Genomic DNA, 27580 nt, shown 5'->3' on the forward strand with positions numbered 1-27580 from the left:
CAAAGGGACCCACCCAGAGACAACAATCCATGCCTCTACTTTCCTGTATATGCAAACTCTGCATTCCATATTTCTGTATCATTTCCACAAGCTGAGTGAGTCCTCACCTCACATTCTGTATTGGTCTGTCACTTACCTCTCCACAGACCCCACTCCAGCCCCAAAGCAAAGCACCAGGAGGGAGGCAGAACAGGTGGGTGGCTGTTCCCTTCACCTCACTCATGTCAGACTCCTATAACACAATAAACCCACTCTCACAATTAACAGGTGCAGGTAAAGGGGATGTGTTAGAGACATGATTGAAACTAAAATAAAAAGAACACTGATAGTAATAGGTGGGAATTTTAATTTTTATTGATAAACCATGATTTCCTGCTGAATATATAAGAGAATACAATTCACAACAACATAACATTCTAACATTTAAAATTTAGACTTTCAGAATCATTTTGGTCAACATGTAATGCTTTAATTTGGGGGAAAATAATGTTTTATTTCAACAGTATTCTTCTCATATGCAAAAGAGGTTCTTAAAATAGGGGATTCGTGAGTAAAATTTTATTAAGCTTCCTGTGTAGAAATAAATTGACTCTATCAGATCAGCTACCAACGACCCTACTAAAAATCCAAAACGGAAAGATAAGAAGAACAAAAATAGAGCCACATTCTCCCGAAGCTATCAAAGATAAATCTTAAAGACCGACAAGTGGAACATGATACTACCCTCTACCACAAATTCAATGCACTGGGCAGAAGAGTGGTAAATCATAGCCTCATGACAACATGAGATAAAATCATTCCTAAATATGAAGCCACACGTCTATTGATATCATTCATCCCTACTACAGAGATAAGCACATAGCAATGTATAAGTGTCCTTTGAAGTGAAAAGCTCAGAAATCATCTACAAAATATCTATTTTCCTGGGTGAAGACTGAAATGAAAATGGCATTTTATGGAATGATACAATGTGTTTGGATGAGGCAGCTGAAAACACACTGGCTAGAAATCGTTTCGAAACAAGCCTACTCTCCCTAATGCATACTTCATTAAAAATGTATATTTACTGCTTAGTTTCTGGAAGGAAGTAGGATAACAGTCCTCTATTCAAAGTAGTGATAAGAATAATTACACCTCAGAGTCTCCCAAACTTAAAATATTTACTATTAACATAAATATCATTTGAATAGGTGATAGGAAATTTTTAAGTTCTTAAAAATGCTATGCTTTCTTGGAGTCTGAAAACAAAGGAAAATGAGAAATACACATTTCTGTCTAACAGAAGCCTCCACCGAGGGTAGGATTGGTTCTGAAGCTAACCCAAGAGCAAGTTCAGTTACTATAAGTGTCTCAGACTTCTACTACGCCAGAAAATTATGCACTTTGCCACTTGGCAAACTCAAATAAGTACTGTCTTCATCTTAAGAAACCTTGTCAACGTATTTACAACGTATTTCTACAGAAATCAGTATTAAACTTCAATGGAGCAAATGAGAAAAATGTAAGGCTCTTACAAAAAACTCCAGATGATATGCCAAAGGTTAATAAAATGCCTTGTTCTAAAAATGACAGACAGAAATGATAGCTCCAATTTTAAATATCATCAGACAGCCAGAAATGTTGAATTAAATAAATGAATTATAGCTAAGATAATTGGTATTATATTGCCAGACTATTTATAACTATATTTTACATAAACAGAAAATAGGGCTCAATATAAATTTAAAAAAAAAAAACAAAAACTATGCCCAGGCTCAGAAGGATGGGAGCAGGGAGAATTATGCTATCTACACTCCTAAAAATCCCCATGTGTAGGATATGATATTGCATATTTAAGTAACAAGTTGTTAGGTAATAGATGTGTACATGGATTTCATATTAGCACAACATTCCTCAGATTATACTATACCCAAAATACTAAACCAAAGATACTATTGTTACAGTGTTTTGAAAAACATAAAGTATAACAGAGTAATATAGTCAAAAAAAGCATTTCGGTAACTGGGCATTTTTTTTTTTTCTGAACTCATAGAGCAAACAAATCGTTAGTTGCCTGCGTTTCTTTTTCAGAATTCTACCTGAAGGTGCTAGGACGGGTAAACCGAATATAAAAGTGTTGTTCTGTCTTTGAATTGTTTGGCCGCTAGTGTGTGGGTCAGTGTCCAGAACCACTGGTCAGTGAAAACTGCAAATGGGAGGTGCTGTTGTCTAAATAAGGTTCCCACTCAGTGAAAGAGAAGGGGAGATGTCAGATTAGTTCCAACTCGGGAAATGAGATGGACGGCATTCTAAATCAAAGAGTCTCAGCACAAGCAAACTTAAAGGTAAAATGGGGGTTTTTAATATAATTATTCATAATATAATTATTCATAACATATGCAGCCTATACTATTAATTTTTACTCCTATACGGCTTCCTATTCCCTCTGCCTGTGGCTTTTTCATCACTTCTAATGCAACCCCACTGCCTGCAGCAAAGCCGGTGTTCAAAGAAAGATATGAAGGAGGATGACGACAATGCAGCCCATGCACCGAGAAGCACAGCTGACTGACTTTCTCCTCCTCTTCTTCCTCCTCCACTTTTAATAAATTTATAATAAAAAGAGATGCATTACAAGAAGAGTTACTAGATGACTTGTTAATCTGAAAACCTAAAGTACTTCTCAAAAAAGTATTAGAGTTCTAGTTTTTAAATGAGGGAATATGGCCTGAGAATGATACAAACTATATTCCACTGGCCTTTCCATTCTAGTGTTTCCCAATATCCTACACTGGAAGTTCAAAATAAATTATTTACTGAAGAATATAAGGTACCGATGGTCAGTAGAAGGTTCCCTGGGCAAGCAGGCAAGGAGGACACCCTGTGCCAACACCCTCCCTTGACTTCATCAGAAGATAATTTTCATCTTAAAGAAGTCCTAGGATGTAAGGGCTGGAAATACCATACCTGAAGGCCCAAATATGACAAATGCTATTTTTCGGTAAGATTCTTTCAAAGCTGTAACAGAACTACAAACTTACACCCACCAAAAGTAAATACAAGATTATTTATTCGATATTTAACTTCCCCGTCTCTATAGACCACTCTCTGAGGATCTACTTTCTACATCTAGGTTTCAAGTTTTAAAATACTGAATGTTGGTAACTCCTACCTTGGTATTCAATTCAAAATATCCAAAAGCAATATATGAACATCCACTTCACTACAATTTCTTAAAATTCACTAAGATTTTTTTAAAGTTTTAAAAATTCCTCTTAAAATATATTATTTGCATCCTTTATTTCTGATGGATTTATTTTTAAATAATTGAAATACTGTAATGCATACTTTCTGGAGCTTGTGGCAATTATTTTTTCCATGTTCACTTGAGAAAAATGCCATGGAATTAAGCAGCAAAATTAAACCATTTCTAGATTTATTAAGAGATCTTTAGTTTATTTTTGATATACCTAAAATATTTCAATGTAGGAAAAGAAGAAAGGAAGAAGGGAGGAATGTAAGAAAGAAAGAAGAGAGAAAGGAGGAAAAGGAGGAAGATGGAAGGAAAGGAATTTTTCTTTAAAATTTTCTCCCAGATAGAAGAATATTACCCTTTAGAATACAGGGTAACCAATTATCCAGGTGCTCAAAGTTCAGAAATCTTAAAGATTCACACAAGCATTCACGCCAGACAGCCGGCTGTCTGACGCTCAGACACCTGAGCCTAGAAGAGCTTTTACAGGACTCCTGGTAACCCCCTACCGTACTTGAGATCAGCAGTCATGTTCACCTCTCTCGGTCCCTGTCAAGCCCCAGCTTCTTGCCCAGACCACAGGGAGTCAGCCTGTCCGTCTTCGATAGAATTGTGTACCCTGGTTAATCGTCCCCCATTGCTAACAAAGCTGCATCTTCTGGTCTCAGGCACATTCTGCCATGGCCTCGGACTCTCATCCCAGAACCAGAGCCAATATGTGGGGCTGAGGAAGTGAGAGGGAAGGCAGGGCACCCAAGACTCCTTAGGGCAGTTTTCCATACACTCCTCCAGCTCTGAACCACACATTCCCTTTCTCCTTCTCTCCAGAAGAACAAGAAGGGTAAAGGTTGGAGGATGAGATTACAATTGGAGTGAAACAAAACAAAACAAAACAAAACAAAACACTTCGCTTAAAAAAAAAAAAATTCACCCCCTACTAAAAAGGAAGAAGGATATTATTTATGAAGGATAGACTGAGACCACGGAGGGTGAGGCATGGGGGAGGGCAGAGGTGGGTGGATGTGGGAAGGGAAAAGAGCAAGCTCCTCCTCTGGTTGTTGCCTCCCAGTTCCCAGACATCTGTCTTTAATGCTAAAGCCAACACCGCTGTTTAGTAATGCTTAAGAACCCAGGCTCATTTCTTCTAGAAAATAAAAAGAATAATCTAAAATAACGCATTTATTCTGGGGAAAACAACTCCTCCACGAAACACTCCTGAACGATTTTTAAGAGGGGGAAATAAAGACACACGACTGCAAAACTCTGAGGTTCTGTTCCACACAGAAGTCAGTGACGACATCTATGCCTCTATGTTGTGCACCATCCCCCACAACCCCACAAAGAGAAAAAAAAAAATTGTTTTTCAAGAACAGAGGCAATACTTGATAACAAAAACAAGACGTGTGACTTCTGGAAATGTCCATGTTCTGTGGAGTCCTTAAAAAATGAATCACAGCCCACACTGCAAAGAGAACAGCAGCGCGACCCCGAGCACCACGATGACCGAAGCGGGATAAAGGGAGGCTGCAGCTCCTCTCTCGCAAGGACCGCAGCCGTGAACGTCCCCACAGAGGTCACAAGAGGACAGCTTCACTTCCGAGTTGTAACTCCTCACCGCGTGTCTCCCTGTGCAGAGGCAGACACCAGTTTACACGGATCCCTTTTTAGAAACGTTTACTCCGCCAAACTTTACCACCATTTCAATCACATCTCAGAGTTTTCCATTCTTCACACAGTTTTATTTTTCTTTACAAGAAACAACTGAAATGCTCAGGAGGGGCCCACGCTGCTAACCAAATCCAAGAGAGAAACAATGCCTTCCTTGCACTGTGGCCCTCACCGGGCAGATGGTCAGCCCTGTGGTGGGGGGCGGGGGAGGAACGGACCATAGCTGCGCTCTGCGACTCCAATCTGGACAGGAAAGACTTGAAATGGAGGCTTGCTTAACCTCCTTGAGAGTTTATTTTCTAGTGTCATTTTCTCTGCATTCAAGCAAAGCTCATTAGAACTCCCAAAAAGCGATTTACTGTGGGCTTTATTTAAAAATATAAAAATACAAAGGGAAGCCTGCCTTTGTAACAAGTTTCAACGTTTTAAAACGTTGAGCATATAGCATCTAATTTTATAGTACAAGCTAATATTTGGGGGTGAATTTTATAGCATAAGCTAATATTTTCTAAAAACTGCATAAAGTACCTGCAGCACTACAGTAAACTTACCGTACAACACAAATGATTTTTATTTTTACAGTTTTTAAAAACACATTCTATTTTCAAATTTCTTCATGATTTTTTGACATTATGTTTTTAAATATTTTTTATTATCATATTTTTTTAATTTTAGAATCTTCAAAACTGGGTTGGTAAGGTTTTTACTATTTCTGATCTTTCCCATATTTTCATTTAAAAATGTCCCCTTCCTAAATAAGTTGCTTCCCTCACACACACACACACACACACACACACACACACACACAGGTATACAGACTGAATCTTTTTTATTTTTCAAATGTTTAAAATATTCTCCACTTGTGGAAGAAACATCAATTGGAGACTTCTGCAACTAGTCTGAATTCCGAAGTTGGATAACTGGGCGCTACCATTAAGTCTCCACCATGTATCCTGCCCTTCCACAGAAAAGAAGTTTCCCCCCAAACTTCCCACAAGAACCTGAGCAAATGCTTTTCCCCAATTCCACCAAGAGGCAGATGAGAGGAACTGACTTGTTGACTCAGAAGGAGAAAGAACTGGTGTTCTTAACCTTCATCTTCTATGATAGTCTATCGAACACTACTGACCACATGAACAAGTTCATTTCACTTTAGAGTGTAATTACCTACAACTCCTAAGTACATCAAAACGTTAATGATTCTCACACATTCTGATGATTCTGAGCCACCAGAAGTACCCACTCAGAATGAGATCTATTACAATTACAGAGATACTCTCAACAGAACTTCGCTCTGTGACTGAGTATAGAAGTAGTCCTAATTAACCTGGTTGACCTACAAACCAGATATCTGCTTTCACAACCTAACTTTTTAACATTTTATAAAGTAAGAAGTGACCAGTAAAATCAAAGAAGCTCAAGTTATTTTCCAGACAGACTATATTTTTCTTGATCTGCTAATCAAAAAAACCTGATATAATGTATAAATTTTAGCAAAACAACAGACTCGGCTAAACCCATCCCAGTCTTTCATATTGCAAATGAGGCTCATGTTCTCTCCTGAAGAAATCCCATTTTAAAACAGAAAACAGATGGAAGGGATGCTTGGAATGGAAGCAAAATCCCGGAAACTGCATATAACTAGACTCACAGTTAGGTCACTTTTTCTTTGTAAATTTTGTAAGTGTGAGTTAAAAACCTAAAACATGAGGAAAAACCTAAAATTATTAAGAAAAACATCACTTTTTGTATTCATCTGCTCAGTGCTATCATGGGACTTTTTAAAATTATTAATCGTCTTCATTTAATTGAAAAGCTCACCTCCTACGCTCTCCTATACTTTCCCCACACCTATGATCTCCCCAACAACACTCCTCACACACAAGATACGTGGCCACAGTAAACAAATGAATGAATGAACAAATGAATAAATGCCTGACTTAACTTCTAAGATATCAGAAACTCTAGAACACACTTACTCGGTTCATAGTAATCTGTGATGGACACCAAAGCATCTTGCGTATTTGAAACTTTAAAGTTTCTCACAGCAGGAATATCCACACAAATCTGGGTTTCATTTACCTTGAAAAATACAAAAGACTTAAGGGGGTGACAGACAATGTGTTCATGATAAACCAAATGACATTTCTTTTTCTTATCATTTTAGGAAACAGATGGAAACTAACATTTAGGGAGGATTTCCATATTCCTGGTGTTGTGGTAAGCCCTTTATATAACTTATCTCATAGAGCTCGTAAAACAATTCTTACAAGATAGGTACCGTTCTCACTTCCATTTTACCAGAGCAATACTGAGAATCAGAAGGTTTAAGGAAGCAGCAAGTCCAAGGATACACATTCCTGGGCCCAGGTGCCCCTCTCAACCCCCATCTCCCACAACATGCCCACCCCGTCGCTGCTGATAGCTCCCGGTAGCCCCCTTCTCTGAAGAACTGCCCTCAGCTCACAGGAGCAACCTCATGGGTTACTGTGAGGTAACCCCATAGTCAAAAACTTACATGAGGTGCAAAAGCCCAGCTCCTTGCCTCCAGGAGGGGCCAATGTGACAACCAATATTGTTAAAAGAACCTGAGAATTGATAAATTCCTTCAAATATTCCATTACGTGCCAATAGCAGTAAATGAAAAGTCAAATTAATCAGTCAGAACATACTGCACACTCAAATTAAGATAACCATCAAATAAAAACATATAGATACACACATACATACAAGTACATCATAGATACAGGACAAACTCCAAAACCAATTGCATTATTAGATAAAACCCTCAAACTTGTTTTTCAAGTTCCAAATCAAGCCCTTGGTATTCAAGCAGTACGTAATAATACATGAAAACTCCTGAACAGAAAAAGAAGCTAGTTGGGGCACCTGGGTGGCTCAGTGGGTTAAAGCCTCTGCCTTCGGCTCAGGTCATGATCCCAGGGTCCTGGGATCGAGCCCCACATCGGGCTCTCTGCTTAGCGGGGAGCCTGCTTCCTCCTCTCTCTCTCTCTCTGCCTGCCTCTCTGCCTACTTGTGATCTCTGTCTGTCAAATAAATAAATAAAATCTTTAAAAAAAAAGAAAGAAAGAAAGAAAAAGAAGCTAGAGACTTTGGACAAGTTTTAACAAAGTTTTGGCCAGAGTGGCTTTTGACGTCTTAAGACAAATGAGAACATTCAGGAACTAGTTGTTTTTAAAGTATATATATTGCGAACGCAATATATTTCTGATTCATACCTGGCAAAACTGCAGTAAAAAATGTAGGGAATTCCCCCAACATAACATGAAAGCCTAAGAACACTTAAAACTCTATTTCGATTCAACCTAAGAGTTTCATATAGATGTTTGAAAAAAAGAATAAGTTATATGCCAGCAGTTTTGAGACATAAGTACGGTCAAATTTTCACTTAAGTCTCTCTTATGCACCTTATTCTTGGATCAGTAAGTTTCATATAACAATGAGAAGAGTATATGAAAATTATATAATAATTTGTGTGAAGACCAAACCTCTGAGAATATTCTTCTATGATTTATGCACCTAATATATTCATTGCAGGAATATTAACCCCCTTGGGACTTATTAAAATTTCTATGAAAGCTTTTAGAACTTGTAATTAAAGCTTTCATCATCAGCATTTAAAGAGATAATTTTAGGGATGCTGAGTGGCTCAGTCAGTCAAGCATCTGCCTTCAGCTCAGGTCATGATCCCAGGGTCCTCAGATCGAGTCCCACATCAGGCTCTGCTCAGCAGGCTGCCTGCTTCTCCCTCTGTCTGCTGCTCCCCCTGCTTGCGCTCTCTCTCTCTCTCAAATAAATTTTTTTTTAAAAAGATAATTATGGGGCGCCTGGGTGGGTCAGTGGGTTAAAGCCTCTGCCTTCAGCTCAGGTCACGATGCCAGGGTCCTGGGATCGAGCCCCACATCGGGCTCTCTGCTCAGCAGGGAGCCTGCTTCCCTTCCTCTCTCTCTGCTTGCCTCTCTGCCTACTTGTGATCTCTGTCAAATAAATTTTTTTTTTAAATCTTAAAAAAAAATTAATTAAGAAAAGATAATTTTAGCAATTCCCTAAGGCAGAGGGGTCCTCAAACTGAGACCTGGACTGAATTTTTGAAAATACAATGTGACAAGTTTCTATAGAGTTTACATCTGGCATGAAATAATAATTTAGTTGTCAAGACTTTCATCAGGCTCATCATTAACAGTATTCTCTTTAAGTTGATTTTATAGTGATGTCTTAGTGGGGATAAATATACAATTGCCACGTTAGGGTCATTCGGGAACACAAAAAGCTGAAATAAAGACAAAGGAAAATAGGTCTAGCATAAGGCAGTCTTTCCAAGACAATAAATGACACCTTGTCACCAGTCACGTACATGAAACTTACGTTTTACTACTTACAGAATCTAAATATAGGTTGACTTTTCCATGATCATGTTCCACTTTCCTCACAGTCTCACTCAGAGGAATCGCGTCCGAAGGCACGGTGAAACCACTGAGGAGGTTCACTTCCATCAGAGCCATGCCGCTTCTAGCTGGGCCCAGAAACCTACAGCAAAGAGGAAAGGATGGAAGGGAAAAACCCTTTAGGAAAAACCTCAAGCTGTTGGCAAACTCTCATCACATAAATATTAAAACTGCCAAGTGTTATTCCAAATACTTGGGGTTTAGTTGAAGTAAAAAAATCTCTATAGAAAATTATTGTAAAACCGGTAATCCTTTCCTTACAGGTAGGTATGAAATTCTTATAATTTTCAACCATATGAGGAATAATAATTTAGCAATGCATTCACTTGATGCGAAATGCCTTCAGTGTGTCAGCCTCGTGCCCACAGAGTTGTAACAAGTACAACCTGGACGTCCTCTCAGTGGGCAATGATGTCTTCTCGGGGTGATTCCAAACTGAATCGCATTTCTCATTTTCTCAGAAGTTGACAGCTCTGAGCTTTCCAGCTGAAAGCCAGGACCCAAAAAAGAAACTGAAAACTTGACCACTTAAAGTAGGAGACTACCGCCAAGTCTTTACCAATCTTCTCATCTGGTTTTAGAAAAAGAAGACCAGTAGGGAGGGTCCTTCCCTTTGTTCTCCAAAATGTACTCAGAGCCCATTTTGTGTTTTCTTGGGCCACCTGACGAGAATGCCAAGCCTTGGAAAATTCTGTGTCACCACCTTGTTCTCTCACCCTGTTGTACACAACATGAGCATCAAAGGATCTGGGCGCCAACGGTGTTTTGTCTCCTTTAAAATAACCGGTTTTCTGCAATGAATAGGTGGCAAGAGCTTTTTGCTTGGAGCAGTTAAGAGCCCAGTGTGATTATAGAAAGGAGTCTGCCTACAATGTGAAAGGATCGCAGCACTGTTATGTGAGTTCCTGTTGTCCTTGCAACCGGCAAAAGCAAGAAGGGCTGGTAGAGAATCTTGCTTCTGAGAGCAGCAAACCAAGGGCTGCCAAACCTGTCTGATTGAAAAGCCACACAGCACAAGGGCCGACGACAGCTGGCTCAGCAATCACAAACAAGGGAAACCATCTTCAGAGTGATGCACTTGGCCAAGAGAGGTGTCGTTGAAAACCGAGTGCCTTGCAGTTAGAGGTGTTTGTGTCAGAGCAAACATTGAAGCAAACTTTAAGCCAATCGGCTTAAATACAATGACTTTCTCAGGACACCATCAAAAGCGCCTCGGCTGACCTGGTCTTTCTGTCAGCCCAGGGCAGAATTTGTTAAATGTCCACACCACACACAGAAAACCTCTGAGTTGATTAAGGGCTTGGACCCTATGGATGGGAATAAAGCACCTAAAATATTGTTTTTCTTTTTCCACTGAAAATTTTCACTAAAAATGTTAATTGTATTCATATCAGATTTTTCTCAGAAGACTAGTAGAGCATCCAAATCCTTTTTACCAACTGCTACTCTCACATGAAAACAGTTCCCTTCTCTAGTTTCTCTCCCCGCAAAAAAGGAAAAAAGATATATATATCCTCTATCAGAATCTGTCACCCATCTGATTCCTGATGATAGGTTAAGAGTTGGAATCCCACATCCTTTCATGAGCCCTCGTAAGTAATGAGGCCCCATCCTGATAGGAATCTTGATTTCACTTAATTTTCCTCATCTGTTTCTTCAATTGACCTCCCTAAGAGGTAAAATCCCTCTCATAGCTCCAAAGACTTTTTTCTTTGCCCATTTCAAAACCAGAATTTTATACTTATTTAGAAGATTTATTTTTATTAGTTTCTCTCTGTCTCCCCTCCAAACAGTAAGCTCCATAAAGACAGGGCCTCTGTCTTTTTTAGATCACTGTTACATTCCAACATCTGACACTGTGCTTGGTACAGAATGGAGACTCAACAGATATTGAATGAATGAATGAGTGAATGACAAAAGCAGGGATAATAATGCCACCTACTTTATAGAGTTATTGTAACAATTAAATGAGATGCATGTGAAAGTGATTGGTACGATGCTTGGCATGTAAGTTTGTGATAAATACAGCTTATTATTACTTGGAATAATAAAAACTTGATGCTGTTATACTGGAAAACAACCCAATCATAAGCTTCATAAAGAAGAGTGGGAGTCCTACTTTCTTCTCAGCTAAAAAGGAGGCCACTGAAGGAATCCTGCTATCCCCCTGCTGTGGGTCCGAAATGCCCAGGAAGGGAATGAATGGGACAAATACAGGTGACATTTTATATCAAAATCATGAACATGAAGGCCCAAAGGTAGTAGAGATGGTAGTAGTAATGGAGGAGATTGGATTCATGCAATGGCTAAGGAGGTTGGCCCTCTGGACAAACACCCAGCGATGACCTTGAAGAGCATCTGGCCTCTCAGGACCACATCAGTGGCTCCCAGCCCAACAACAAGCCAAGTTCAACCAGAACACCAGCGGGTACTTAAGAAGAGCAGACAGAGCTCCTCAATAGCAGTGTATCCTCATAGTAACTCCCAACTTCACGGCAAATCATGTAGAGCTAAGAGGTCAGACTGACAAGGAAGAAATTGTAAAGTCTCCTGGTTCAAGAACCTGTTACAGGAGTTGCTCTGTTGCGCCCCACCCCTTTTCCTTTTGACTTAACAAGATCCTCAGATATTTTGGATACAGACTAAATTTAAGAATTAAATTCAAGAATTCTTAAGTTGAAGAATTAAATTTTATTTAATTTCTTAAATTAAAATTAATTTCTTAAATTTAGGAATTAATAAGAATAAACCTTATTAAGTACTCCCAGAAGCTAAAAGTGCCTATTTATCTAAGGTGAACACCTTCTAAACTAGAATATTCTCACTGTGTCTAAAACTCTATTCTCGGGGTGCCTGGGTGGCTCAGTGGGTTAAAGCCTCTGCCTTCGGCTCAAGTCATAATCCCAGGTTCCTGGGATCATGCCCCACATGGGGCTCTCTGCTCAGCGGGGAGCCTGCTTCCTCCTCTCTCTCTGCCTGCCTCTTTGCCTACTTGTGATCTCTGTCTTCAAATAAATAAATGAAATCTTTAAAAACTCTATTCTCTAAACTTGCATGTTCTTATAAAGTCTTGGGTTAAAGGCATAACACTAAAGGTTAAATATAAACTTGGAATAATTACTTAACAGAAAATTACTAACCAAGGAATAATGAATTTTAGAGTATTAAACATGATTGGTTAAAGTTTTCATAAATTAAGACCTACATTTTATTAAATTTTTCTATTCAGTTATTATAAATACAAAAAACTTGTAAATAATTTTGAACACATTGAGAAGTACTTAAACATAATTAAGCAGTATTTCTAGTTTATAATCTGAAGTATATTAAATAACTGAAATCTTTGTTAAGTGTAACTCTTTATATATGTATTTTTAAGATTTTACTTATTTATTTGACAGAGAGACAGAGAGAGCACAAGTAGGGGGAGCAGCAGGCAGAGGGAGAAGCAGGCTCCCCGCTGAGCAGAGAGCCCAACATGAGACTTGATCCCGGGACTCTGGGATTGTGACCCAAGCCAAAGGCAGAAGCTTAACAAACAGAGCCACCCAGGTGCCCCTGTAACTCCTTATATCGATATAGTTAGATAACTACATATATATAATTTCCAAATCTGGGGTGTAGATGGCCCAGTCAGTTAAGTGTCTGACTCTTGATTTCGGCTCAGGTCATGATCTCAGTGTCATGAGATCAAGCCCTGCCTCAGGTTCCAAATTCGGCATGGAGCCTGCCTAGGGTTCTCTCTCTCAGTCTCCCACGGCCCTTTGCCACCACCCCCCAACCCATCACATGTGCTCTCTCTCTCTCTCTCTCCCTCTCTTAAATTAATTAATTAATCTTCAAATCTATTTAAAAGAAAGAGAGAGAAAGGACTTAAAGCAATACCAACCTTGTGCACACATTCAAATTCAAGTGATTGGTATCATCTTTATTGTCTTTTACAGCAACGTCTAAATCAAAAGCTTCTTGGTCTTGAATAGATCTCCGTCTTCTTGGGGAACCCGAATCTTTCACATTATAAATAACATTAAACTGTAAACAATAAATTAGCATAAATAATAAGCTAGTCATAAATTATTAGCAATAAATTGCCATCACCATATATTCTAAATATTAGGTACTGATTTTCTTTGGGATAAACGCAACTAGATTTGTAATCTTCAACCAAGAAAAAAATTAGTTTTACTAGCCAAAAACTATCATTATTAACAAAAATTATAAAAGTTTATAAGCAATAATTTTTAAAATTGAGAAAATTTTTTATGTAATATTCCAGAACAGGTATAGACCTTCATGATATTCATAGGTATTTTTTTTTTTCAAAGAATGTAAAACATTCCCTTTAGGGAAAAAATGAAACTACTGCTTATTTCTTTCTTGAGACCATCCACTAATTTCTAAGCTCTGCTCCCCAAGTGATGTTGTTTTTCACAAACTGGAACCTTAGAAACTCATTTCAAGCCCTGGTTGAACAGAAACTTGTTCAACTGCTCAGTGTTCTTTTGGTTGTACAATATTTTCAAAACATGATAAAATAAATGATGGATTTCAAGACAACTGGGTCTTTTTCAGCTAATTCTCTGTGCCTACCACTAGTGAAAGGTACTGTGGGGACACTGGGCAAGTGTGAGGAGAAGTTTTTTGTTGTTTTTTTGTTCTTTTGTTTTTTTTCCCTAAAGGGTTGCTAGGATCAAAAGCTTGGAATTTACTCAAAATTTCCTACGCCTGCCTCATGCCAAGCTGAATTGGAATCTATTTCTTCTGCCTTTTTTGATACCAAGTTTCATAAACTTTACTGTTGCTATTTAATGTGTTTTCTTTTTTCTTTTTTTTTAAGATTTTATTTATTTATTTGTCAGAGGCAGAGAGAGCACAACGAGGGATAGCGGCAGGCAGAGGCAGAGGGAGAAGCAGACTCCTCACCGAGCAAGGAATCCAATGTGGGACTTGATCCCAGGACCCTGAGATCACGACCCAAACCAAAGGCAGGCGCCCAACCAACTGAGCCACCCAGGCATCCCATAATGTTGTATTTTCTTATACTTAAATCACACACACACACACACACACACACACACACACACACACACACACCCCAGAACTAAGTATCCAGTACCCTCTGTAGATTTTCACACTCTAAAAAATCTTCTTTCTGGGGTGCCTGGGTGGCTCAGTCATTTAAGGGTCTGACTTGATTTTGGCTCAGGTCATGATCTCAGGGCGGGGGGATCAAGACCTGATTTGGACACTGTGCTCAGTGTGGGGTCTGCCTATCCCACTCCCTCTGCTCCTCCCTGCCCTCCACACACTCTATCTCTAAAATAAATACATAAAATCTTTTTAAAAAATAAATAAAAAATTTTTAAAAAGATGGGAGTTCCCAACAACTCACATTAATCCTATCTAAAGAATTTAAAGTATTAAATTCTTTAGATAGGATTATCTAAAAGATAGATAGGATTATCAAAAAGCATATAATACCAAAATCTTCTTTCTAATCCTATCAAAAGAATTTAATAATTTAATATTATTAAATATTATTAAATTTAATAATTTAAGAATTTAATACTAACTTCAAAAAGCATATAATACTCAAAATCTTCTTTCTAAGCCTTCATCTTTCAAACCTAAGAGTTCCAACTTTTTATTCTGCTATACCTAGCTTGTATAATCCCTTCGTCCTGGTTGTCCCCAACTCTTTCTTAAACTACAATTAAAATTTTAGAATATTCTTGGAGGAGGTGAAGAATAGTTTCACGTAACTGGAGAGATGGTCTCTGTTTTTTCCATCATCCCCTTGCATGCAATTGTCCTTTAGAGACCAATGTCATCAGGAAACAAACAAGAACCACTAGATTTGTCCTCTGGGTCATAATTAATACTCATCTCTAACAAAGCATTAGGGTTAACGTTTGACCCACGAAAAGCCCAACTGCTCATTCAGCGAACTCTCAGACGTCTTGCAGTTTATTTCCAACAGCTTAGCATTTCAGTACTTAATATGGGGTTAACATTTACTGCAAACCTCATAGATTTCTTTCCTTTCTTTATCTAGAGCACTTAACAAAAATATCAACTAAAAGAATCTCAGTACGCATTCCGAGGTGTCCAACTTGTTAGCAATTTTCTCCATCCTAACAAGTGCCTATCGGTCCCTCCTTTTCGTTTTCTAGAAAAGGTTCATTTGGAGTAGTGAGCCTTCTGACCAGTACGTACCACATTTACACTGTGTCCTTCAAAGCTCAAGTAAAACTCACTTGGCTTCAGTAATTTATCTACATTTGGTTTAATCGAGAATGAATTCCAACCAATTTGGTGATATAAGTACGTGTGATTTTTCAGTTGTATCTAAACTATCCTGTGTATTTACTTTTGGATTTGCTGTTTGCTTTGAAAGACAGCTTGAGAGTGAGAATTTTCATGTGGCCTTTGTTAGTAAAGACAAATAAAAATTACTCACTCTTTTTCTTTTCTTTTTGTTGAATACTGTTCCTTTCAACTGTGATTATTTTTCCTTGATTTTTAAAAAAACATTTACTACCATGTTTTGAATATTATACAAAATAATCTTAGAATTACTTGGAAGTTTTGAAATGATACCTGACCATCTATCTGCAATACTTAACAAGTATACTTATTCTTTTAACTATAACAGTTGTACTGGTTTCTGGAAAAGTACTTTTTCCATATAACAGCTTTTTTTTTTTTTAACTTTCTCAATAAATCTTTCAGGGTTTGTTTGGTTTGTATATTCTAACCAAGCACATGAACATTTTTGGGGTCCTATAACATATGATTTTTGTTTGCAATAAGATTATGTCAAGTCCTTATAATTTCCAGTGTATTAATTATAATAACTATTCCATTCAGGATTTTACATACTACTTCCATTTTATTCTAATGCTACTGCACAATTAAAAGTAAGTTTATTTGGATTTTTCTTATACCAAAGCATGGGACATATCATGCTCTCATTGTTTTATTTACTATTATATAAGACTTTATTTTTTAATTTAAATTCAATAAGCCAACACTTACATAAGAATTTACATTAAAGGGACACATTTCCTATCTTCAAATCTATTCCTTATAATACCATGTTGACCTTTATATTGTTAGATGAATATTAAGAAGTTATGGGCAAAACATATTGAATTATCAAGTCATAGTAGAAACTCTGCCAGCATTACAATTTCTGAGCTGTATTTTCACAAAAAAGATGGGCGTTCCCAACAACTCACATGATCATATCAAAAGAATTTAATCCTAACTTCAAAGAGCATATAATACACAAGGAATATTTTCCCAAGATTATCAATCCATTGGTTGTTGTCCACTGACCAGTAGTAACATCTCTAATACTTTTTATTAAAGAGAGTGATTTATCTTACCTAAGTCACAGATAGTGATCCTTAAGAATTTTATGCACTATCTGTTACAGATTTAGCAGTACCCCAAATGAAAGAACTGTTGTAACATTTAGAATTATTGAACTAAACAAAAATGAATATCGTTACATACCTGACAAATAGCAAATCCAACACCACTTGCGGAAATATTAACAGCAATTGGCTGAGCCACAGCAAGCTGAATAAAGATGGGGGGAAAGTGAGTAAGACTAATCTTCCATACCTACCTCTTTCTAGCTAGCACAGGATATCAGTGCCATCCCTCGCTAGGAGTGTAAGCCATCTGTGAAAGGCTCTACGAATTTCACACAGCTTCGCATGTCAAAAGCCAACCAGGTAAGAGAGGTGAAGGCAGAGGAAGGGCCCACTCTCCACGCACCCTCACCTCTGCCTTTGAGAGAGGAGATAGGGCTGCCCTCCTAGAGGTGCAGAAGCGAGAGAGACAAGAAACAAAAGTCCTGGGGCGCCTGGGTGGCTCAGGGGGTTAAAGCTTCTGCCTTCGGCTCAGGTCATGATCTCAGGGTCCTGGGACTGAGCCTCACATCGGGTTCTCTGCTCAGCAGGGAGCTTGCTTCCCCCTCCCTCTGCCTGCCTCTCTGCTTACTTGTGATTTCTGTCTGTCAAATAAACAAATAAAATCTTTTAAAAAAAAGAAAAGAAAAGAAAAAGAAACAAAAGTCCTCTCACTCCTCCATCTCCCTTAGTGCCTAATCCGACTAATCTGTTGGCCTTCCTATGAACACAGAGGCACATGATCAGGGACTAGGAGTCACACTACTCTTTTCTTTTGCCACCAGACCTCTTCCTCAGTTTCCAGCCCTGAAGTTATCACTTTCATTCATTACTCTCAGCTTCCCACAAGGTTAACCCCAGGAATAAAGTGGGTGTATGATAAGCCTTTATTCCATTTTAAAGTAAGAATTTGGTCCTAATTCTATCAATTCCCCTAAGAGGCCATGTGGTACAGCTGCAAAGAACACAGTCTGAAACACAGGTTCATATCCTAGCCCTACTATTTCTAGCAATATGATCTTGAGCAAGTTACTTAACCTCCCTCAGCCTCAGTTTTATCATGTGCATGGTAGAGATGAAATATTTTCTTAGTGTTGGTTTGAGAAGCAAATGCAATAGTACATGTGAAGAAATCTGGCACACTGCCTGCAGAGCACAGGAACTCAGCAGGTGTTCACTCCTTTCCCAATATGATAGAGCCCATATTTTCTCCTTTTCCAAATCTTTCCAAAGTTCCCATTCCCCGCCTCTCCCCTCTTCCCCAGCTCAGCAAATTCAACCAAAGGAGGGCACTCCTTCCTCCCAGTCTTTTTACAGGGTTCTAGGAACAAGTTTCTGTTGAAGTTAACAGAATGGAAATAAAACAACATTCCAGCATAAGGAATCATCTGCACATAACTGTAAATAACCACCCCCTTGTCCACACCTCTGACGTCTGGAGGAGAAAGCGGTTCTGTGTGTCAATCCGAAACTTTACAGGACTTGGTGAACTGGGCCCCATCACAGTCACTTGGATGTTGGTCCTGTCTGTGTTCATTAGGGCTGCAAATTCAGATAGGGCCTTCAAGGCTACAACGGTGTCCTATTGAGGAAAGAAAAACATGTGTGCATACAAGCATATATCAGTGTCACCGAAGAGTCTTTAAAGTGGGTAATTAGGACACCTGCTATGTAGTCATCCACCCTCCTTGGGAGTGGAGTTCTGCTTTATTCATTTCTGAAGGTCCCTGACATACAGTACAGGAGAGGCTTGGAAAGTATCTGCTGACTGACACTGAATCTGCTCCATCAGTTACCACGCACAAAAGATGGCCCAGATACATGGGGAACTACTTTGTCCCACATACATAGCACAGATGATGTTTACATCCGTGAAGAGAAAAAGATGAAAATTAGTAACTTAGACCTTTTACTTACAGTACTAAATTTTTAAATTGCCAATTTTATGAAGTCACGAAGAAAGCAACCGCCTACTTCCTTTAAAAAATTACATTTATATGTAAACTATATTTAGTTTAAAAAATGAAAAACTATCATCACTCACCTGGGTAGATGCAAAACCTCCCAAGCTATTTCTTTGGCTGCTGAGCCACCTCATAATTGGGATTCCCTCAGACACCTGATGTTGCAGGAAGTGTGAGAGCAGCGCATAGGCTGCAACCTCAATATCCAGGGAACGTGGCTGCCAGGATTCAGAAAGTTTAGGCTCTGATGACACCCAGAATTGCATGCCTCCTGCAAGAGACAAATAGTAATAGTCTGACCAATGGAGCAAAATTTTATTTTATACCATTAAATATTCCTACACTGGTCCAAGTCCTACTTTACAACATATATATATATTTTTTTCCAAATATGAATATATTTATGCCACGCAAATATATGTATATTCACAAACACAGACACATATGTAAACATGGACTTATAGGTCACTTTCTAAACTAATGCAACTTATAAATTTTCATCCATTTCCTTATATTTGAGGATATTTTGATGAAAATAATTTCCCAAGGGAAATTCCACATGTTTGGCTCAAAACTAAACAGCTATAAATAAAAGAAAAACATACTATACTCCAGAAGATAATGTACATAACTTTTCCGACCAGGCCATCCTAAAAATATTTTAGGACACATTAGAAAGAATCCTGTTCTGGGAATCGGCCATTAACCAGCTCTAATGTTCCCGGAAACCTCTCCCTTTTTTCATTATCTGAAATTTGGTGTTATAAGTTCAAAATCCAAGCCCCGAAGGAAAAAAGAAAAAATGAAGGACCCTGGCCAACTCAACAATCTTCCTAAAGATATTCCTGTTACCCTCAGAGGAACATCTTACTGGGCACCCCCTCCCCCCCACTCAAATATTATTCTTTAGATGATCACACTCAGGTGGAATAATAACTACCACTTAAACAGAGAAGAAATGTCAAGGCCTACAGTCTCCAGGTAACAATCTAGTGCACAGCACTGCAAAAGGCAGTAAAGATAATAAGAATGCAATCTAAAAATTACTGCTAACAATAATGCAATGTTTTTTACAGTCTTAAAAAAATCTCTAAGCATTTTCAACATTTATCCTTTCTTGAATTAACAAGGCTTCAAATCAGTGGACATTACTTATTTCTGCCCACTCATCCCAATCTCTGTCTACGCATGTTTCTCTCACACGTGTGCGCACATGTGCCCACAGACACACACAGGCGCACACACACACACACACACACACACACACACACACAACCTGGATCCCAACCACAGAGGTCATCTGGGAAATAGCAACACCTGTACTTTTTATCTTGTTGTAGCCCATTTAAAAAAAAAAAAAAGTCATCCAACTCACTAACAGCATTTTTCAGCATTTGCATTTCTATTAAATAGCATTTTAGTTCAAATTTTGAACATTTGCTAGTTGTTATTCCCATTTTATAGTTAGGAAAACTGAAGCTCAGAAAAGCAAGTAGCACTAGAATTTGAACCCAAGTCTCTCTACAACTTTTTGTCCTAATGACCACTCAAGGCCACCAAACCAGAAATGGTATCAAAGAGCTCAAAAGGTAACTGACACAGGGCAGAACATATCTAAAACAAGGAAACACACAAGCCCTGAAATTCTCTAGAAAACACAGGGAGAGCAGAAGCAGCCATGTCAGACTCATCTGATCTCATCTGCATTTCATTTATCACCCATTCAGAAGAGGTAAATGTTATCAACTTCCTATCTGGCTTACAAAACTTTCTCACATACTTTGTATATTTCATAATGCATAGCAGTCTAACAATCTCAAGCAACCCCATGCATTACCTTCTTGTTCTGCTCTCCAAGTCAGCATATTCAAAGCTTCCTTGGCTTTAGGGCTCCCCACGGATGACAGTGCATAAGTTATAAGAGCTAACGTATAATTGTCTGAAATTCCTCTATTAAATTCAGACTCCAAAAAGTTGATAGACTCTTGCACATCAATATTAGGCTTGAAAAAAAAAAACATGTATTTTACTATTCAAAGTAACCCATTACCACACATTTAAACAAAAAGTATTTCCAAACATTCATTCAAAAAATAATTTCAGTGTCTGTTTAAGCACCTGACTTTGTCCTGGGCAATGGGAATCAAGGATGATCATTGACATTTAAAGATTTGCTATTCATTTTGAAAATAATACTGCATTTGAAATAAAAATGAAGGAATCATACCTATTTATAATTGCACCAAAAAGAAGAAGATACCTAAGAATAAACCTAACCAAAGAGATGAAAGACATGTACTCTGAAAACTATAAAACACTGATGAAGGAAACTGAAGAAAACACAAAGAAGTGGAAAGACATTCCATGCTCACATGGAGTAAAAGAACAAATAATGTTAAAATGTCCTTGCTACCCAAAGCAATCTACATATTTAGTACAATCCCTATCAAAAGTACAATCCCTACCAACAGCATTTTTCACAGAGCTAGAACAAACAATCCGAAGATTTGTATGGAACCACAAAAGACCCCAAATAACTAAAGCAATCTTGAAAAACAAAAGCAAAGCTGGAGGCATCACAATTCCAGGCTTCAAGTTACATTACAAAACTGTAGTAATCAAAACAGTATGGTACTGGGGGCGCCTGGGTGGCTCAGTGGGTTGAAGCCACTGCCTTCAGCTCAGGTCATGATCTCAGGTCCTGGGATCGAGCCCCACATCGGACTCTCTGCTCAGCAGGGAGGTTGCTTCCTCCTCTCTCTCTGCCTGCCTCTCTGCCTGCTTGTGATCTCTCTCTCTGTCAAATAAATAAATAAAATCTTTAAAAAAAAAAAACAGTATGGTACTGGTACAAAAATAGACACCTAGATCAACAGAACAGAATACAAATCCCAGAAATAAACCAGCAATAACAATATGGGCAATTAATCTCCACAAAGCAGTAAAGAATATCCAATGAGAAAAAGACAGTCTCTGACAAATGCTGTTGGGAAAACTGGACAACCACATGCAAAAGAATGGAAGTGGAAAATACACAAAATACACAAAAATAAATTCAAAATTGATTAAAGACTTAAATGTGAGACCAGAAACCATAAAAATCCTAGAAGAGAACAAAGGCAGTAATCTCTTTGACGTCGACCATAGCAACTTCTTTCTACATATGTTTCCTGAGGCAAGTGAAACAAAAGCAAAAATAAACTACTGGAGCTACATCAAATAAAAAGCTTCCACACACCAAAGAAACAATCAACAAAACTAAAAGGCAACCTACAGAATGGGAGAAGATATTTGCAAATGACATACCTGATAAAGAATTAGTATCCAAAATATATAAAGAACTGATTCAACTCCACACCCAAAAACCAAATAATCCCATTAAAAATGGGCAGAAGAGGGGCACCTGGCTGGCTTGGTCATGGAACATGCACTCCTGATCTCAGGATTGTGAGTTCAAGTTCCATCCTAGGTGTAGAGATTACTTAAAAATAAAAAGTCTTTAAGAAAAAAAAGTGGAGGGGGGTGCCTGGATGGCTTGGTTGGGTGAGCATACAGCTCTTGATCTCTGCCCATGTCATGATCTTGAGGTCTTGGGATCAAGCTTGTACTTGGGCCTGTGCTCAGCAGGGAGTCTGCTTCTTTCCCTCTCCTTCTGTCCGTTCCTTTGCTCACATGTTCTCTCCCTCATATATAAATATAATCTTTTTTAAAAAATGGGCAGAAGACGTGAATAGACTTCGTTCCAAAGAAGACATACAGATGGCCAACAAACATGAACTAAATATCACTGGTTATCAAGGAAAAACAGATCAAAACTACAATGATTTATCACCTCACACCTGTCAGAACGGCTAAAATCAACAACACAAGAAACAACAGGTGTTGGTGAGGATGTGGAGAAAGAGGAACTCTCACACACCGTTGGTGGAAATGCAAACTGATGCAGCCGTGAAAAACAGTATGCAGGTTCCTCAGAATATTAAAAACAGACCTACCGTATAATCCAGCAATTGCACTAAGAATACGAAAGTACTAATTTAAAAGAATACATGCACCTCGATGTTTATAGCAGCACTGTCTACAAGAGCCAAGACATGAAAGCAGCCCAAGTGTCCATCGACTGATGAAGGGATAAAGAAGATATGTGTGTGTGTGTCTGTGTTTGTGCACGTCCATACGTGTACACAATGGAATATTACTCAGCCATAAAATAGAATGGAATCTTCCCATTTACAGTGACATGAATGAAGCCAGAAAGTATTACGCTAAGTGAAGCAAGTCAGTCAGAGAAAGACAAATACCATATGATTTCACTCATATGTGGAATCTAAGAAATAAAACAAATGAACGAAGAAGAAAAAAAGAGAGAGGCAAACCATTAGCAGACTCTTAAGTGTAGAGAACAAACTGATGGTCACCAGAGGGGAGGAAGGCAGGAGGATGGGTGAAGCAGGTGATGGGATTAAGGACTGCACTTGTCATCATGAGCACAGGGTGATGTATGGAAGTGTGGAATCACTATGTTGTATACCCGAAACTAATATCACACTGTATGTTAACTACCTGGGATTTAAATGAAAAGAAAGAAAAGAAAAGATTTTAAAAGGAAAGATTTAAAAACAAAGAAAAAACACTGCTTTTCGGTTTTTATGAGTAAATAGGCACCATTTCCTAGAGGAATAAGAAATAAAAAGAAGAACATTTGCCAGTGCTTCTACCACTGAATATCATGAACTCAGAGGCGAGCACAAAATATAGTTTGAGAAAAATATTATTCATATCTGATCTCATGTGTTGAACCTCTAAACTTAGGGGAAAGTTTATCTTCCATGTGTCTAATACTGGACTAGGGAAACAGTAGGAGCTTACTATGAAGAATGGCTGTTTTTGATCATGTGAAATGTTGTTGCCATTAAAGCAGTAAAGGCATCAATCACTGAGACAGCTCTGGAGCAAAAATAAGTTCATTAGCATAATTTCCATGCATACTCATTCTCATCCAGAATCCACGCCCCTTTAACATGATTTTTAGAGTGTGGGTATACTTTTGTACTAAATTAGCAGACATTGTCATCGCTCCATGATATTTTAGAAATTTAAAAAAAAATTCTTCAAAACCTAAATGTGCTAGGATATGTTCCCAAATTCTAAAGGATTTTCTGTCCCCTAAGAAACTAATCTTTCCAATGATAAATACATATTGATTTATCTTACCAATAGCAAGTATGCCATTTTTCTTTTTAATTTTTTTTTTCAGCATAACAGTATTCATTATTTTTGCACCACACCCAGTGCTCCATGCAATCCGTGCCCTCTACAATACCCACCACCTGGTGCCCCCAACCTCCCACCCCCCACCCCTTCAAAATTCTCAGATCGTTTTTCAGAGTCCATAGTCTCTCATGGTTCACCTCCCCTTCCAATTTCCCTCAACTCCCTTCTCCTCTCCATCTCCCCTTGTCCTCCATGCTATTTGTTATGCTCCACAAATAAGTGAAACCATATGATAATTGACTCTCTCTGCTTGACTTATTTCACTCAGCATAATCTCTTCCAGTCCCGTCCATGTTGCTGCAAGTATGCCATTTATACAAGAAAGCATTTTTAGTTATTCTGAAAGAGCAGGTTCATATCTTCATTCTCAGATTTTAGAATATGGCCACGAAGGCAAAGCAAAAAGGTACCCAAACTCAGACTTCAAATGTGATGTAAAACTGCAGAACTCTTTTGGTTTCCAGACACATTCTTGACTCATCAAGATGTACCTTCCTTGTGATTTCCCATCCATCATTTATTAAAGATTAAATACCTGATACTTTTTATATCCCAGGAGAGAAGTCACAATATAAGCTGTAAGCGTTACTGGACTTTTATTGCCACCTTGAAGCTCACTGTGGATCACTCTTCCCGGCTCCCAAAATTCACCATTGGATTTTTGACGTCCTTTGAGCCACGTATATGTTCTGTGTAACACATTCTGATCAATATCTATGTAAGGATCAGCTTCAAGGAAACATCTTAAAACAAAAGCTGACAACCTAGGTGAAAAAAGGAGAAAAACTGCATAAAATACACTTTATAATGTCCTCTAAATAACACTGAGCAAGAAAACACCAACAGTAACATTTCTCCCCCACCACAAGATTCAAAAAAGGATAATCACGGAAGAAGGAACAAAGTGACAAAAGGCAACAAGGAGGCAACATAAACATCTCAGCCGAGCTGGTAGACATGGTTCCCACTTGAGGATGGCCAAGAAATTCCAGGTCAAATTCCAAAATATCAGATTTGGAAAGGAATTTAGAAATCATCTAATCCATGTGCCTCCCCCCTCACTATTTTATAAGTTGAGAATTCAGTACTCCAAAAGAATTAAATTGTCCAAGGTTATCATTTTTGGAGTGTTCTAGGTATTTACCAAGGAAGATCCCATTATACACTTGGCTTAGCCCTAAAGCCATGGATGAACTACATATAGTTCACAGTCAAACTGTAGCACTTTTAACTAGAAAAAACAGATAATTTCTCTCCGGCAGGACAGGAGTCAGAAAATTACAGCTTGCAGACCAAATCTGTCTTGGCCAAATCTGGTCCTTGTGCCAAATCCAGCCCAGTGTCTGTTTACACGTGTGTCCCTTCCACTATCCTCCACCTGAGAATGGTTTGGGAAGGGAAGGGAAGAGAGGAAGGAAGGAAGGAAGGAAGGAAGGAGAAAGGAAGAAGAAGAAAAAGGAAAGGAAAGGGAGGGGAGGGAAGAAAGAAAGACAGAAAGACAGACGGACAGGGAGGGGAAATAACATGCAACAGAGACTCTATGTGGCCTGGAATGCCTAACATATTTACTGTCAGAGCCTTTACAGAAAACGTTTGGCAATGCCTGCTACAGAACAATAAATATTTAGGTGAAAAGATCATCAAGCAATAAAACACTGAAACCTTTCTATTTATGGATCTATATCCTGACACAGGCCAAAAGAGAATTTGAAGTGAAGCCGGTATGTCTCATCCTATGAACTGTTGAGGTGTGACAGATTTACTAGTATTCAGTAACAGCTGATTCTCTTTTACTTTGAGTATGCAGAGAAGTTCACTTTTTCTCCCTTTTGAAGTTAAGCACGGCCATGTGACCAGCTCTGACAATGATTCAGTGAGGAGAAATGTTGCACCCAGGCTGAAGCACCTAATTACCGGTGAGGGATACTCCAGCTTTCTCTTCCCAGACTCACATAAGCCCGGAGCGTCCTGGGAAATGGTGTCTGCTGAGGAAGGACTACAGCGCCCCCTGCTGACCAATAGTGGACTTGCAGCATGAGCAAGAAAGAAGCTCTTGTTAAGGGATTGTTACCACCACGTGCCTTGTCCAACCTGACTGCTACAGTTAGTCAATCCTCTGGGTGAAATGAAGAACTGACAATAGTGCAAAGAGAGAAAATAATCATCCAAAATCAGCCGCACAGAAATTCCATTCTGGAGGAAATCTGGATGCTTATTACTTAATTCCATCACTGTTTTACACAAAAAATAACCTTAAAGAAACCTATGTTGACTGTGTTAATACAAAATTTGTATTGATCATGTATGACTAAGAAAAGAACTACGTCGGGGTGCCTGGGTGGTTCAGTGAGTTAAATGTCCGTGCACACTGGGCGTGGAGCCTGCTTAAGATTCACTTTCCTCCCTCTCCCTCTGCCCCTCCACCCCTGCACTTGTGCTCTAAAAAAATAAAATACAAAATAAAATAAACAACAACAACAAACTATGTCATAATCACTCAGTATTTCTAACCAGTTTTTCTTGTCAACTGCACCATCATCATAAAGTATTTTTATTACTTTTCCCACAAAAAAAGGATTTATAGCTTATCTTTCCTAAATAAAAACATTTTACTTGTTAGTGTTTTAAAACCATATTTAAGGGGTACCTGGGTGGCTCAGTGGGTTAAGCCGCTGCCTTCGGCTCGGGTCATGATCTCAGGGTCCTGGGATAGAGTCCCACATCAGGCTCTCTGCTCAGCAGGGAGCCTGCTTCCCTCTCTCTCTCTGCCTGCCTCTCTGTCTACTTGTGATCTCTGTCTGTCAAATAAATAAATAAAATCTTTTTAAAAAAATAAATAAATAAATAAACAAAACCATATTTAAAAAGGAAAATCTCCCTTAAAGACAGGCAATAGGAGGGGCGCCTGGGTGGCTCAGTGGGTTAAAGCCTCTGCCTTTGGCTCAGGTCTTGATCTCAGGTTTCTGAGATCAAGCCCCGCATTGGGCTCTCTGCTCAGCAGGGAGCCTGCTTCCCTTCCTCTCTCTCTGCCTGCCTCTCTGCTTACTTGTGATCTCTGTCTGTCAAATAAATAAATAAAATCTTTAAAAAAAAAAAAAAAAAAAGACAGGCTATAGGAAAAGCAACCTATAAGCCCATATACATAGGGACACATTTGTCAGTTTCATGGCCATTTTGCCTGAATAAGAGCCCACTCATGAAAGATTTGTTCTATTAGTAAAAAACACTTACCAAGTGGGGGTCATTGGGTGGTTCAGTTGCATAAATGTCCGACTCTTGGTTTCAGCTCAGGTCATGATCTCAGGGTCTTGAGATCAAGTCCTGAGTCAGACTCTAAGCTTAGCGAGAAGTCTGCTAAAGTTTCTCTCTATTTCCCCCATGCCCTTCCCCGGACTCACTGGCACTCTCTCACTCAAATAAATAAATAAATCTTTAAACAAAAACAAAAACACACCAAGTGCTCCCAGAAGGGTCATCATTCCCAAAAGCACTGAAAGAGCCGTCTTCCCTCTGATACAGAAGTTCTCTCTGGTAACCTGTAAGACAAAAAGGGCA

The 27580-nt window shown here is 38.6% G+C and overlaps 1 protein-coding gene across 1 annotated transcript in view; it reads right to left on the reverse strand.

Moving 5' to 3' along the window:
• Window positions 1-332: 332 nt before the first annotated feature.
• CD109 (CD109 molecule) overlaps window positions 333-27580 on the reverse strand; it is a 140263-nt gene continuing 113015 nt past the window's right edge. Inside the window, exons 24-33 of the mRNA XM_047734242.1 lie at window positions 27480-27561; window positions 24561-24789; window positions 20589-20754; window positions 18832-19022; window positions 18214-18369; window positions 16888-16953; window positions 13256-13398; window positions 9301-9448; window positions 6880-6982; window positions 333-4858 (exon numbers count right to left, since the gene is read on the reverse strand). Coding sequence (XP_047590198.1) covers window positions 4683-4858; window positions 6880-6982; window positions 9301-9448; window positions 13256-13398; window positions 16888-16953; window positions 18214-18369; window positions 18832-19022; window positions 20589-20754; window positions 24561-24789; window positions 27480-27561 — 1460 coding nt within the window. The 3' untranslated portion in view covers window positions 333-4682. The remainder of the gene's footprint in view (window positions 4859-6879; window positions 6983-9300; window positions 9449-13255; window positions 13399-16887; window positions 16954-18213; window positions 18370-18831; window positions 19023-20588; window positions 20755-24560; window positions 24790-27479; window positions 27562-27580) is intronic.

This window comes from Lutra lutra, chromosome 6, assembly GCF_902655055.1.
Source record: "Lutra lutra chromosome 6, mLutLut1.2, whole genome shotgun sequence".
Lineage (NCBI taxonomy): Eukaryota > Metazoa > Chordata > Mammalia > Carnivora > Mustelidae > Lutra > Lutra lutra.